Source organism: Neophocaena asiaeorientalis, unplaced genomic scaffold, assembly GCF_003031525.2.
Source record: "Neophocaena asiaeorientalis asiaeorientalis breed wild unplaced genomic scaffold, Neophocaena_asiaeorientalis_V1.1 scaffold116, whole genome shotgun sequence".
NCBI classification, from domain to species: domain Eukaryota; kingdom Metazoa; phylum Chordata; class Mammalia; order Artiodactyla; family Phocoenidae; genus Neophocaena; species Neophocaena asiaeorientalis.
In genome coordinates, this window is record NW_020174561.1 from 2,914,839 (window position 1) to 2,930,134 (window position 15,296).

Genomic DNA, 15,296 nt, shown 5'->3' on the forward strand with positions numbered 1-15,296 from the left:
AGGGCCAGCAAGAGTGGATGCAGATATTCTTAGAGCTCTGGCCCTGCAATGCACACAGAGGGAGTGCCTACCACTGGCTGCTCCCTAGTGATGCACTCCTTGGAGCCCCTTAGCCTCCACATGTAGGTCCTGCTCTGTCACAGACCCTGGGGCCAATCTCGCCTCTAAACTTGGTTTCTCAACCATGATCGTTTTTGGTCCCGCATCACCCTTTGGCCACCCTGGGAGGGATGGCGAGAAGATACTGTCATTTGTCTCTTCATTGTCGCTGAGCAGCTAATCCTCTCCATCTATTCAGGTATATGCGTTGAGTGCTTGCTGATAAAGTCCCGGATCTCCAGGATATAGAATCCAGTAGGATAGTAGGAAGATTAAGACATCTACACAGGTATTATATAATGCAAGGTAAAATGTATCACAAGATAGTGGAATACAGAATATAACAGGAGCAGGTGTTGGAGGAAAAAGATGAGTTCAGCCTTAAATACGTTGTGTCTGAAGTGCCTGTTCTTTTGAACGTATGGGTTTAGAATCACGAGGGTGGTATTTGTGCTGGAAGTAAGGATTTGGGCATCACGTGGTATGAGAGGAATTTAAAGATAGGAGTTTGGTTGAGGTCACCAGGGAGAGTGTGGAAGAGAATAGAGTCTCCTTTGAAAGGCGCCCTGTTCCCCATCTCCTTGGTTCAATCAGCTACTCATCTTTCAAGGTCTCTTGAAGAATGAGTAGGTGCTCCCCCTGAGGTAAAGAGTGGGAGGGGAATTCCAGGCAGGTAGGATGGTATGTGAAAGGTGCGTGTCAAGAGGCAGCATCACTGCTTCAGTGAACTGCACGATGCTAGTATGGCTTAAGCACAGGGCACATGAGGACAGATGAGGCCGAAAGATCAGCAGGGCCATGTCTGCCAGGCCAAGGGATTTGAAGTTTATTCTGCAGAATATGGGTTACCATGGAAGAATTTCAAGCAGGTGACTGATGTCAACAGAATTGCATCTTGGAGAAATCTCACTCTAGCATGTGGAGGATCAATGTGGGGTGAGGGAGAATGGAGACAGAGAAACCAGTTAGGAAGCAACTGGTTAGGAACCAGTTAGGAAGAAGCCAGTTCAGAAGCAACAGTCGGCATAACGGATTGTGAGTGACCCACCAAAGGTTTTTGTGGCGATCAATGAGAGGATATGCCATTTTCAAGGGGAGAAATTCTATTCACAGCCATAACCTTAGGGAGGCTCCTGGCAAATAAAACCATCTTTTGATCTGCACCACTCTGACCAGTTTGGATATGCAAAGGTAAACTGGAGCTGCCCTTCGCCAGGGGTTGGAGAGAGTTGAATTTGCTGTGCAAAACAAAATGAAGAGAATCTGGAATTCCCAGGAGTGATTTAGGAGGATAGTAATGAGGGTGAATCATGAGAGAAGAGGAAAGTGTAATAAACTAACAGGAAAATACAGACTATTATGTGGGATAAAATAGCCATGGGGGAAAAAAATCTCTGATGGGGAATTAGCCCCTCTGTTATTGTTGTAACATCTCATGTTTGATATCAAGTCATTTGTGTTGCTGTAATGTCAACCTTACCTTTATTTCCCAAATTTTCATGTAATGTTGAACCTGGGAAAACCAAGAAAGAGGGCTGATTGCCACAGGTCCATTTCCATGTGGTTTGAAATAGGGCCATTAAACCATAGGTTTGCTAGATGCATGCTTGGTGCGTGGAGCCAGAGACAACGATGGGCAGATAAACCTCCGGCCCCCAGCCCCTTCATCCCAGAAATTCTCAGAAATCTTGCGGAAGACTTTGGACTGAGGTTTCCAGTTAACTTTATCTAGACTGTATATATACATGTATGTGCACATATACATCCTTTCTATTTGACATGAGGAAAAGTATGTATATAATATATAAATGTATTTACAGAGAAATATATATAACATTTTTTTCTCACATAAAGTAAAAATGATAATGTATGTATATATTTGTGTATGTGAAAATATAATATAATATAATATAATATAGTATAATATGTAATGACATGCCAGGAAGATGTGCCTTTTTGATTTTGAGATTTGTGGACCGGCTGCCTCTGCAAGAGACCAGCACACCCATTATTTGAAGTATCGTGCTACATTCTTCATTGCAGTGGTAGAGTCGCCCCACTCTACCCCTGCAGTCTAGTTTCCATCTCCACGGCTCCCATGGACTTGCTCCCACCAAGATCACCGGCTCAAGTAAACCCTGTCAAGCTGCAGAGCTCACCGAGGCATCTCATGCTGCCGACTGGCCCTTCCTTAGCGCAACTCTCTGCTTTGCCTGAGAGTTGTCTGGTTTCTCTGTGGACATACTCAGCCTCTGCCCTTCTCCACGGTCTCCCTGAGTGACCTCGTCCAAATCCCCATCTTTAAATGCTACTCATATACAACCCCCAAATCCTCACTTCCAGCCCGAATCCCACCCCATGATTCTAGATCCCTACTTTCAAATGGACAGGCACCTCAGACACGATACTATTCAAAACTGAGCTCACCTTCTTCCTCCAAGCCTGCTCCTGCTGTGTGCCATCGTCCCGTTTTGTGGCACCACTACCCACCCAGGTGGCCCAGCCAGGATCGGATCCACCTAGACTTCTCTCTTTTGTTGCCTCCTGCCCCCTACGTCTAACCAGTAACTAAATTCTGTGGAGCGTGCGCTTTCTCAGTCTCTGCTCTGTCTGTTCTGACCTCTTCATACCTACACAGCGGTCAGTTCGTCTGCATTACTTTGTTTCTAGATCATTGCAATGGTCTCCTAACTGGTGTTCCTGTCGCCAGCCTGGGCCTCACTGAGCCCATCCTTCTCTCGGTTACGCAAGCCCTATTTTTGTAAAGCTGTATAAACATCATGTCACTCCTCCTCTTGAAATCCTCTGTGCTCTCCATGACTCCCATAATGAATCCACATTCCCTAGCCCACACTGAGTTGTTCAGGACGGACTTTTGTGACGCTCAGCCCCTCCCACGCTTTTTATTCAGACATAGAAAATTGAATGGACTTTTTGAAGTGCGTCTTACCAAAGCATGCCTCTGTGGTTCAGATAGGCGTATAATTTGACTGAGAGGAAACTGGTAAACATGACAATTTGGTTGAAACCTAATTTCCAGTTTTGGTATACCACAATGATGAGGTACTCGCAACTCATGTCTAACTGGGAGATGGCTTCTTAGCTGTGATTTGTCAGTCAATCCTTTCTTCTGAGGGCTTTTTGGAAAAGTTAAAAGTTAGAATAACTCAAAAAGATAAGTTGGAACAAACTAAATTCCAACATCAGCGGTCTAATCAGAATAAACTGAATATTCAAGCTATTGAAATTGCTTAAATAAAATATGCTAGGCTGCGTAATGGCATGTGTGTTATTTTCCCCTTTTTTGTAGAAAAAAAGTTATATGTGTGTTTAAGTATGCATTAAGAAGGATCTAAAAGGATATACACTAAAAGGTTATCAGTAGTTCTGTGTGGGTGAGATTTTGGGGATTCTTTATGTTTTTTGCCTTATCTATATATTCTAGTTTTTCTTAATGATCACATACTATTTTTGTAAAAAGAAAAGACCATACTGAAACTACATACTACTACTATTCTTAATCCACCAAAATTATCAATACCAGAAAAAAAAAACTAAAATATTAAACCTGCCAAATTCTTGTTTTTATAGAATTACATTAACCCTATGATTTTCTACCATTTTCTATAATACCCTGTTTTCTCAAACTTAAATGTCTCTCTTCATTCATCACCCCTACCATTTGATTCCTTTTTTAGCCTGGCATCTTCTCTATTCTTTAAAAATCCAAAACAAGTGTCACCTTCCCTGAGAAGCTTCTCTTGACCCCTTATCTGCTTTCGGTCAAGGGTCTGTGGTAAACTGTGGCTCACAAGTCAGATGCATTCAACATTTGTTTTTGTCCAGTCTGCAGACTAAGGAGAGTTTTAACATGTTTTAATGGCTGAAAAAAAATCAAAGAAGAAAATTAACAACACATGAAAATTATATGGAATTTAAATTTTAGTGTCCATAAATAAAGTTGTATTAGAACACCAACACACTCATTCACTTACGTATTGTCTATGGCCGTTTTCACCCCACAATGGCAGAACTGAATAGCTGTGACAAACACCAAATGGCCCACAAAGTCTAAAATATCTAAATATTTTATATGCTATTTTAAATATCTCTGGCTCTTTACAGAAAAAGTATGCTAAGCCCAGCTTGAGGTAATTAAGCTGCCTCAGTGCTCATATAGGACCTTACACCAGCCTCTAGCTCAGTTCTTACTGCGTATTCTGGAAGGAATGAGGATCCTCACTGCTTGGCATTGGAGGACACTTTCTAATTCAACTTGGTCTCCCCAGCATCGAGGAGAGTGCCTCATCCACGGGAGGCACCTGATACAGACGCACGATGCGTGAAAGAATGGTGTCAGCTCCCTCTCCTAGACTGTAAGTGACACGAGGACAGGCGTCTTATCTCCTTCATTCACTGTGTATCCTCAGTATCCAGAAGTATCTGGAACATGGCAGGCACTCAGAAAATAGTTGTGGAAGTTGGGTGCGTCCGTATTGGTACCACATTTCTGAGTTTTGTAATTCTTACCTCAGTTCTTTGTCTTTTACATCCGCTATTTGATGACTGATGGAGACAAACCCCCACCTTCCAAACCTCAGAGAAACAAAGAAAAGACAGTGTGAACTTGTCTGGAAATGAAGTAGTTAAGAGGTCTTTTCAAGAATGTATCGATTTATCCCAGTCTTCCGTGCCTCTCAATACTGGCCACTGCAGTCTGTTATGACCTCTTCCCTCTCACTCACTTGGAGCAACTACATCAGGGCAGGGATTAAATCACTGAGTTATTGAATACCTCTGGCAGCAGGGCTCAAGAAGCAGGGTGAGACTCGGCATCCTGGCCCTGTTTCAATCAGGATGAGGCGTACTTTAAGAGATTAATGTGCAGATATAAATCATGGTCTAAACGCTTCATCTGGTCTTGGACAGCCTCTCTCCCAGCGAGCTGAACGCTCTTTAGAGACGATGAACTAACTGGCCTTCATACCAGCTCTGTGAGTTTGCAAGAAGGATGAACTAAGGATCCCTGTTCTGTGCTGAGGAGTCATGACACCTTGCCTGTTTACAGTGCTGTATTCTGAAATCACATTCGAGAAATGCTTTTCCTGAATGAAAAACGTGCCAACTTAGTGCCTGACCATATCATACTTGTCTTATTAGGGGCTTTATCATATTTTGTTTTGTGGGTTGACTGTAAGGATATCTTTATTTACATTTTGTGAAGTGCCTCGTAAGGGCACGCTGCTCTCTCCCGAAGCCCAAAAATTTCCAGCAAAGCGGTCTTTTAAAATGTGAAGGAGATGGGCTTCCCTGGTGGCGCAGTGGTTGAGAGTCCGCCTGCCGATGCAGGGGACACGGGTCCGTGCCCCGGTCCGGGAAGATCCCACATGCCGCGGAGCGGCTGGGCCCGTGAGCCATGGCCGCTGAGCCTGCGTGTCCGGAGCCTGTGCTCCGCAACGGGAGAGGCCACAGCAGTGAGAGGCCCGCGTACCGCAAAAAAAAAAAAAAAAAAAAAAAAAAAAAAAAAAAAAAAAAATTGTGAAGGAGAGAATGTTTGTCTCCCAATCACTCACTTCTGGTGAGAAGGCCTGGCAGGTTTCCACAGCCCTGGCGGCTCCCGGCAGCCCAGGAACTCGCCTCTCCCTCCCGGTTCTGCACACCCTCTTTTTCTGGGATTCATACATGGTTTTATCAAAGGACCCTTTTATCAGCAACCATTTGCCCCTCTGCCTCATCATGATGGAGCTGAAAGCTGTTGGCGTTCAGAAGAGCCCCGTCCTCATGCACACACAAAGGTCAGGGGAAAGGAAGGTCAGTCTTGGCCTTGCACACCTTTGCACCCATGCACACCTTTTAAAAACCTACATTTTAGCTTTTATTTCTTTGTGCAACAATAAGGAACATGATTGCAAACACTAGTGGAAAGGGGTAAAGTAGTGAAGTCACTACTAAGGGAAACTGAAATCCCCGCTGTTATTCTAAGAACAGGGAGCCTTCGTGGGGTGGGGCGTTTGAGCCCCGATGCAAGCAGAGACGGGCAGCGATGCAGAAGGAGCACGGGCTTCTGAAACCCCCAGGCTCCCAGGCAATCCCAGCCCCCCTGAGCCTGGGTTTCCTCATGGACTAACTGGGGAGAGCACCTTTTAATGTTGCTGTGAAAACTACACAACTTAGTTCTGAAAATGTCAGTCACTCCCTACACAAAGTCAGGAAACAGTTATTAAACGGGTGGCCCAGGGAGCTCGCCAGGACCACTGTCATACTCTGTAGGACACAAGGGAAACATTGCTAATCATAGATAATACAAAGGACTTCAGAGGAGATTTATAGCTTTCATAAATTGGAGAGGAACACTAGGGTGGAATGAAGGGAATCTCTGATAGGTCTTTCTCTTATCTGAATTCAGATCTTTCTTGAGTGAGAGGGAGGTGGAGTAGAATGATTGCATATACATGTACCCTTGTCCCTGGATGTGTGTGGTGGACTCTGACATCATCACTATGTATCCAGAGCACAAAAAGGCTGAGACCCATTAAACTAAAGCTCATCCAGGGAGAGCTTAAAGGAGAGTTGAACGGTGAACCTTTAGCATCAGCCTCAAGACAGCTCTGAATTCAGGGGAGCCCCTATCTTCCAGACGTTCCCTTAGCACTTAGTTCCTCTCTACCAAGAGATTTCTTTTTTTTTTTTTTTTTAGGTACGCGGGCCTCTCACTGTTGTGGCCTCTCCCGTTGCGGAGCACAGGCTCCGGACGCGCAGGCTCAGCGGTCATGCTCACGGGCCCAGTCGCTCTGCGGCATGTGGGATCTTCCCGGACCGGGGCACGAACCCGTGTCCCCTGCATCGGCAGGTGGACTCTCAACCACTGTGCCAGCAGGGAAGCCCTACCAAGAGATTTCTAACTTTCAACTGTTTTTTGTTTTTTTTTTTCTTCCAGTAATAGTTGGTGTTAATTATAAATGACTGAATGACTTCTGGGTACCTATCAGCCTTATGGAAATATGGGAGTGTCAGCTGCCATCCTGGGTCCAACATCCATGCATCTAAGATGATAATGGTCACTTTGGGGTCATTTCCCAAGCTTTTATCTCACTACCAAAAAGACTTTTAAGAAGGTTCTTGATTCCAGACCTTTATAGAGAGCTCTGATCAGATTTTCTTAGACATGAGAAAACAAAGGCAAATGCTAAGGACCCAAACCTTTTGGGGGGGCTGAGAATGTAGTATTTTTAATATTTAGCAAGGTTACAAACACACCTGACAGATGTGAATATCAATTTACAAAAAAAAATTAGTTTGTTTAAAAAAAAAATGAAAAACTTCAATCCAAATTTATTGGGATTACAAAAATAACAGCACATTTCATTAACTCGTTACAGCTCAGAATTACCAACACAGCCAGAGCATGTTTAAATAAACTGCTTCTTGCCAATACAAATCTCATGACATAAAAAAGTTTATTTTCATATTTACAGAAGAAACATGGTGATAGTTTCTTCAAATTCTCTTTGGAATTAATGGGTGAGGCTACTTTTAAAGTCAGAGAACATTTCAAATTAAAGAAGGTATTTTAGAAACATCTCACAATGCATTTTATCTAATACCACTGAATAATTCTGCATCCTCTTCTAAAGATCGGGTTTTTATCGCAGAGCTTCTGGAACTTCCACCTACAAAAATAGGGGATTTTCTTTCAATAAAAACAGTACAAATGATAAAGTGAAAAAAATATCTGTAGAGTATGTCTTTAGCAGTATTCTCCAGGAAGAACTCAGATATAGATTATTGCCCGTTGGTACTCAAATTTTATATTATAAAGTAGGTTTTAAATCACTTGCAACTCTGTGGTAAAATTTTTGACAAGTGATGAATCTGTTCTGGAATGTAGATGATAATGCCCTGATTTTCTTATTAAGGAAATCGGGATTTTTTTTTAGATTGAAGTATCTTAAGATGAGCCTGGCCCTTAAAAGACTGAGATGCCAGGAAGGTGGACCAGGCACATCTCTCAAATGGAAATGTGCTATCTGGCGACCTGCTTCTGAAGCTCCAAATTTGGTAGCCTGCTCTGGCATACTAAAACATTTAAAATATTAAGTATTTGAGAGGCGACTTTGGTACCCTTGTGCGGTGGAGGCCGGCTCCTTTACGAGGTCTGCGCCCCAGGGTCTGCCCTCGGGTTACTTACGCGCCTTAGCTGTCTCACGCTGCTGCCCCGAATAGCTTCCATGAGATTCTCATGAGCTGATCTCTGTGGGGTAGAAGGTCGGGAAGTGTCTTCCATTTTCTTCTCCTGCACTGACCTCAGGGAATTTCTAATTTCCTTTAGGCTACTGTTTGGCTGTTTCTTTGCCTTTTTCCCTTTTTTCTTTTTCTGTCCATTTTGTAAGGCCCGCTGGGCACTCTCCTGCTGTTTGATGACTTCTGCGATGTTCCGCGTGATGAGAGGACGGCTCCTCACGCTTTGGACTGGCCTGGGGAGTTTGGGGGATGAGCGGGGAGAGTGCCTGGGGGATGCGTGCGGTGAAGAGCCGGGCGTCCCTCTTCGCCAGACTTTGGTCCTAAGGTTGGCTCCCCCATCGTACCCCTCCTGCTGCTTTTGCTCCTGCATCCGCTTCTGCCGCTGTTTATCCATGTTTCTGGTCAAAAGGCTGGTCATGCTCATTCTTGGTCCTGGGAGCTCGAAATGGTAACCCAGCCTCAGCAGCGTGGTGTTCTCCCTCAGCAGCTTGACGATCTCCATCTCCACCTGGCTGCCCATGATGTGCCTTTGGTTGTGGAAGCGCAGCTCGGTGAGCACGGTGTTGTGCTGCAGAGCCCTCATGATGGCCAGGATGCCCTTGCCCGTGATGAAGTTGGACTCGATGTTGACGCTGGTGATGTGGCGGTTGACTCGCAGCATTTCCGCAATGGCGGTGGCCACGCTGTCGTCGGCGCGCGTGTTGGCCAGACTGAAGGTCTTCACCACCGTGTTGGCCTTGAGGGCCTCCGCGAAGCGGATGAGGGTCTGCGACGTGATATTCTCGATATTGTTCAGATTGACGTCCGTGGTGTCGGGGTCGTTGTTTTTCATCTTTTCCAGAGCATCCTCGATCACCGTAGGGTTTCCACAGGGGTGGATGGCAGCCGGGGACTCTGTGTTCCTTCCGCTGTGGCCGTTGGTCAGATGTATGTTTTCAATTTGGCTTTTAAATGTCTCTGGCCTCGAGTTGTCAGAATTGACACTACCGTAATGTACAGATCCATTCATCCCTTTCTCATTTTCAATTGTTCTTTCCTCTCCTTCGCGGTCCTCTTCCTCCTCGTCCTCGTCCTCGTCCTCGTCCTCGGCCTCGGCCTCCTCTTCCGTATACACCTCTTCAGAAACCTCACTGTTACTTTCAGTAAAGATAAGCTCTTCCTCACTCTCCTCTTTGTCTTCTTCTACAACCTAAAGAGCATGGTATCCTCATTAAGTTTGTCATTTCTAAGCACATTTTTTAAATTTACGAAAGTAACACATGGTTTTGCAATACATACATGGATCAAATCATCGTGTTGTCCGTCTAAAACTCATACAATGTGATATGTCAGTTACATCTCAATAAACTTTTAAAAAAGTAACACACAGCAAGTAATACGGAAGTATATAAGACAAAAAAGTTCATCTCCACCTTCTGAGCTCTCTAGTTTGGGTGACCAAGGTTAGTACTTCCTTGCATAGCCCAACAGCTTTTTCTACAAACGTTTCTTTTGTTTTCTGCAAAATAAATATGCAGAATTCAGTTTATTGACTAAAAGTTTGCTATCATCTTACCAGTTTGAACAGATATGTTGGAACTTCTGCTCTGGAAAGCCCTTGATAAAATTTTTATTCTCTTGACTACCTCTTCTGAACTACTTGACTCCTAGTCCATTACAGTTTAGCAAATTCAACTATCCCTTAGGGAATCACCCCTCCGTCCTTCCTTATTTCTCCATCCGAAACATACGAGTGACAACGAAAATATACAACAGGTGCATGGGTTCCCTTTCTTAATGTTCAAAAATTCTTCCCCCTATTTGCCTCCTATAGCCTATGTGACAGGAGCCCAGAACCCTCTGCCCTGTCATGTCTCAGTGTAGACAGAGGCGGGGCATGTCCCTCTGGGGTAGAGCCTGGCACAGGGTCTCGGAGACCCCACAGCACCTGAAAGCTGAGGGAAAGAAGCTGAGGGGGCAGGGCTGCTTGTTCAGGGGAGCAGCAGGTCAAAACCCAGCTCTCTGCAGAAACTCAATCAGGTCACCCTTTTCAGCAAATCAGCTTGAAATCTCATGTTATCACAGGGTTAAATGAGACAGGACTGCAGGAGTCACGAGATGGGAAAGATAATCGCCCTTGGCACCAGCTAGATTCCAACCCTTAATGTGGAACAGCAGAGAACAGTAGAAAATCTTGAAGCAAGCCACTGCCTCAGCCTGATGGTCTTAAATTAGTTACCAGGTGTCAATTCTGAGAGACTTTCAGGCAAACACACTTTCATTCCATCTTTGTCTTCCCTGTTTACAAGACTCTTTGTACTGAGAAGCTCACGTGACCCCATCTCTCTTTTTCTTGCTACCTTTTCTGATAAAATAAAAATCTCGAACTTGCTGACAGAGTCTGATTTTCTCTAATGCAATCTTTTTAGTCCGTTATTTTCTCTAAAGTCCTGAGATGCTTTCCTGTCCCCAAAGCCTTGATTCTTCCCTCCACACTGGAAATGTTTTTGACCCCAGGCCGAGGCGTATGGAATGAGCTTTGGAAAACACTGTGCTGGTCTCCAGGTTTGCTTGCCCAGTTGCTATCACAAAATAGCCTCCAGTTATCCACTTGCTTGGAGTGGCAGGCACCACGTGATGGCCTGGGGAAGGGGTCAGCCGCTCCTCGGTTGCCTCCTCCAGTCTTAATTTTTTACTCACTTATTCAGGAGGAGGAGAGAGTGATACAGTGTGTGTGTGTATGTGTGTGTTGTAAGTATATGTTTTTAGCTGTTTCAGTATTTGGAAGAAAGGGACCTGTCACAAAATTCAAGGTATACTGCCTGTCATACCACCATTAAATTGTAACCTCTAGTTTTTAAAAGAACTTTAGGCTTTATCTGCAAGAGATGTTTTCCCCTTAAATGTATCTGGAGAGGTCATATGCGAAACTGTTATCCAGCAATGAGTTGTCCTGTAACATCTAAATGACATTTCCTCCAGAAATGTCTTTGACACCTCCTTAAATTATCCTTGTGACGTGTTCCCACAGTGTTGTACTTCCTCCTAAAAAGTACCTGTTTAATGATTTGTCATTTTTCTCAAAAGACTGCTTGTGGGGTAAGGAGAAGGATCATGTCTGTTTTGTTCACCTTGCATAGCGCTCAGCACGTAGTAGGGACTCAATAACATTTGTTAACGGAATGGCTCTAAATTGACATTGGTTTTAACAGCCGCTGAGAGTCGGGACAAGTCCTAGGAGAAAAGTACTGATGGGGCTGGGGTCGGGGGAATGTGACCGACCGTCCTGGTTTGCCCAGGACTGAAAGGTATCCCAGGAAGCAGCATTTTTAGTTCTAAAATCTAGATAGTCCCAGATAATCTGAGATGGCTAGTCACCTTAGGTGGGGGACATCTAAGAGAAGAACAGCAGAGGGGAGAAAGGTGTCTAGAGGGGGAGGAAGGAGGATATAAAAGCAATCATTGCCTACTTTCAAAATTATTCTGGCATTTGTAATGACTGCACTGTTCCAGATCACCTATCTGCCACTGCTCTGTAGTTAACCCAGATCCTTGCAGGAATATAGGGGTGGGAAGGTGGAGGGGGGCATGAGGTGCTGGGTGGGGGGGGCGATGTTGGTACCTTTAGGGCATAAATTAGGCAAAAAGAAGAGGGTGTCTAACGATTTCTCCTCATTACCTCCCTGGAACCATTACATGAAAAAGGAGGCTTGGCTCCGTTCTGGTTCTGGTCCTATGCATAAAGAGCGGGTTGATCTTAGACAAGTCACTAAACCTCTGTGGAGAGGAGTCTCAAAGAAACTGCAGTAGAGTTGAGTGGTTCTCAAACCAGTGTGTGTCATAACCACCCAGAGGGCTTGTGAGGCCGCTCAGTGCTGGGCCCCATTCCCAGAGTTGCTCATTTGGCAGGTCTGGGGGAGCCCTGGAATTAGTAGTTCTGAGGAGATCCCAGGTGATGCTGGTGTACCCACATTCTGAGAATCACAGTCTTTGTGCCAACAGAACTTGGTTTGAATTTCAGCTAGAAGCTGTTTATCTCAAATGAGTTTCTTCACCTCTCCTAGTCTCAGTTCTCATGTCCAGAAGGTAAGAATTCAGTGAAATAAAATGAATGTACTCATTGGCACCTACGCCTGAAGCCCCGCAGACACTCAAGCTAGGAGAGCTACATCTTTGGGTCGGCATGGCCCCTTGGAGCTGTTTAATGCAGGATAAGTTTGTGTGAGTCCAGCTGAGCAGAGGCTGTCATTCCCTAGGGGTTGAACAGGATTTTCATAAGCGTTTACAGAACCAGGAGGAGCCTAATAATTGTCTCCTTCTCATGGTCCGTACTGGGCTGCTCTTCACTTACGCTGCCGTCCCCCTCCCCCTCCTACCCACCAGTCAGCTGCTTTGAGCTTTTTCCTGGAGTGGAAATGGATTGACACCCTCCACTGGCAAGCTTCTGCTCAGCACTCCTTGTGACTCCGGAGACAACTAGCCAGCAGGGAAAGGGTAGCGGGAGAAAAGTTAACTAGCTGAGAAAGGAATCAAAGTTCATCAACATAAAGCCTCTCTAACTGAGCTGATAAGCTATTGGCAGGGATCAGGGATCAGCAAAACCTTTGGCAGGAGCTAGTGGGTTTCATCAACAGCTGACAACAGGCTTTGCCCTTTGTTTTCCACTGATCTCAAGACATTATGCAATTAAAATGCCTTTGCTTGGTTATTGCTCCAATGGCTATCTGTCCTGGACATTATGAGGCAATTTTAATCTTTTTATTAAGGAACATCTTTAAGAACTGTTAGGAAAATGTCATACTTATATTTGATCAGATTTTGGACACACATTTCCACATCAGAAAAAGAAAAAAAAAGACCTCTGAAAATCATGGTTGTGGAGGAACTGACCAACCCAAATCCTGGCCCATCATGTGTATCCTTCCTTCTCACCACCACCCACCCCACTCCTTCAGCCCCTCATTGCAGGCGGCCACCGTGGCCTTGGCAGCTCCTGGCCTGATCCCAGTGGCCCTTCCTGCGATGATTGACATGGACAAGACTCACACATATCTTGCTAAAAATGTGGCCAACACACCCTATCACCAAGATCATCTAACAGCGCCTAGATTAGTACCATGGAAGTCTTGCCATTGGCTTTGGGCCATTTTGATTTGAGACAATTCCAGTGGAGCACAGAGGTATTAAACTGTCGCTCCTGACCAGTGTTCTTCCACAAATTCAGGAATTTGATATTTTGACATTCTTATTGTCATTACTATAATATTTTCCCAGAGCCTAGTTTTTTGAACTTCCTTCTGTGAATGATTCATTTGGCAAATTCAAAGTAACTGTTTACAGGTCAGAGAACAAGAGCTTAATAAGTCTGACCTCTAATATAAGCACATTTCCTGGCCTTAGAATCACCATTATAAAATAGAACAGAATCTTAGAGATCATCTACGCAGGCATGCTTAACTTGGGTCCTTAGGTGGGTTTCAGGATGTGTGTCATCATTTTGAAATTCTATGTAAAATGTGTGTATGTTTACGCAAGCACACGTTCATTTTCTTTAGAAGGTCCATAAGTTATCAAAATCTCAAAAGGGTGTTTGATTCACAAAAGAAACACTGGATCCAATGTCCTCCATCGACAGATGGGAAAGAGAACCCTGCAGAAGCGACTATCTGTTTAAGATCTTACAAGTTATGCACAGAGCAGGGAGTAGAAATAAGGTCGCCTGACTCTCTGCCCCATTATACTTCTCATCACCCCACACTTCCTGCTGTTGGAAAAAAAAGAATTATTTTTACTATAGTCACCATCACAGTCCAAGGAACCAGAGTACACCCTTTCGTCTTTATAGAAGAAAATAAATTTAGTTAACCACTATCTATATACACACATACATATCTATACACATATATAAATACATCTACATTTCTATTATGCGGCATCCCCAACTTATAACTCAAATTAGACTTACGTTTGGCAAAATATTTAAACCCATGCTTTGCTTGTGAATTATTTTCTTCTTGAAGATCCCATCCTTGTCAATCATGGGACCCCCAACTAAGAATTTTACATATAATCCATTGGGTGGCCATAAAAGTTAGATGACTATTTCAGCCTGAGAAGATTTTCAATAGCAGCTACAAGTGGGTTATAAGAAAAGAAAAGTGAGGAGGGCTGAAAAGTTAGAAAAAACAGCTTCCTGGGTTCGGGGTAGGGCTGTGGGAGCAGCTAAAGAAAAAAAATCCAAGAGCCTACCTTTCCACACTCCCCCAGCCTCTCCTGCTCCAAGAGTTTCTGGGACTCCTTTTCCCAGTAGGCCATCAGTGCCTCTCTGCTGAATGTCCCTGTGGGTGTTTTCTCGGTCAGGCTCTTTTGCCTCATCCCCACGGGAAGGCTGCGATCAGGTTCAATATCTTCCAGCTCCCTCTCTAGCTCCTTCAACTCCTCGGCTGACAGGGAAGCCAGGAGTTCATCCTCATCAATGGATTCATATTTGCTAAGTCCTCTCCTGTAGCCGAAGGTAGACATGGTCCCTGCTCTGTCAGACCCACAAGGAGCTCAGAGCACGAGGCATTCAAGGCAGCCAGCAGCAGGCAGGGGAAACAAGTGGGTAGGCTGGTTAGCAACTGGTTCCGGGAGTGCCTGCGATAGCCTTTTAAGAGTGGTGGTACAGGCTGTGACAATGCAGAGAGAGGTGAAGACATAGGCTGTTTTAAGCATCAGACGTCAGCTAGACATTTGAACACAAAGAATGTCACATCGGTGGTGGATGGAGGTCTCGGAACCAGTGGGGATTATTCACATACTGGCCAGGGACATATTTAGCTGAGCCTGATAGCTCATGAGGACAGGCAGACAGTGCTTCAGATAGGGAGTAGCCCAGTTCTTGCTTTGTATTCAGACAACAAGGGGGTAACATTTATTTTGAAAATGCCTCGCTACCACCACCACTGTCATAAAAAGATTCTTTCCTTATAATCTCC

At 44.6% G+C, this 15,296-nt stretch overlaps 1 protein-coding gene across 1 annotated transcript; it reads right to left on the reverse strand.

Moving 5' to 3' along the window:
• Positions 1 to 7,742: 7,742 nt before the first annotated feature.
• Positions 7,743 to 14,936, reverse strand: LMOD2 (leiomodin 2). The gene is made up of 3 exons (XM_024757846.1): positions 14,569 to 14,936; positions 8,288 to 9,529; positions 7,743 to 7,769 (listed from the first exon to the last, which is right to left on the reverse strand). The coding sequence occupies exons 1-3, from the start codon at positions 14,839 to 14,841 to the stop codon at positions 7,743 to 7,745; spliced, it is 1,542 nt and encodes a 513-aa protein (XP_024613614.1). The 5' UTR covers positions 14,842 to 14,936.
• Between the last annotated feature and the right edge of the window lie 360 nt (positions 14,937 to 15,296).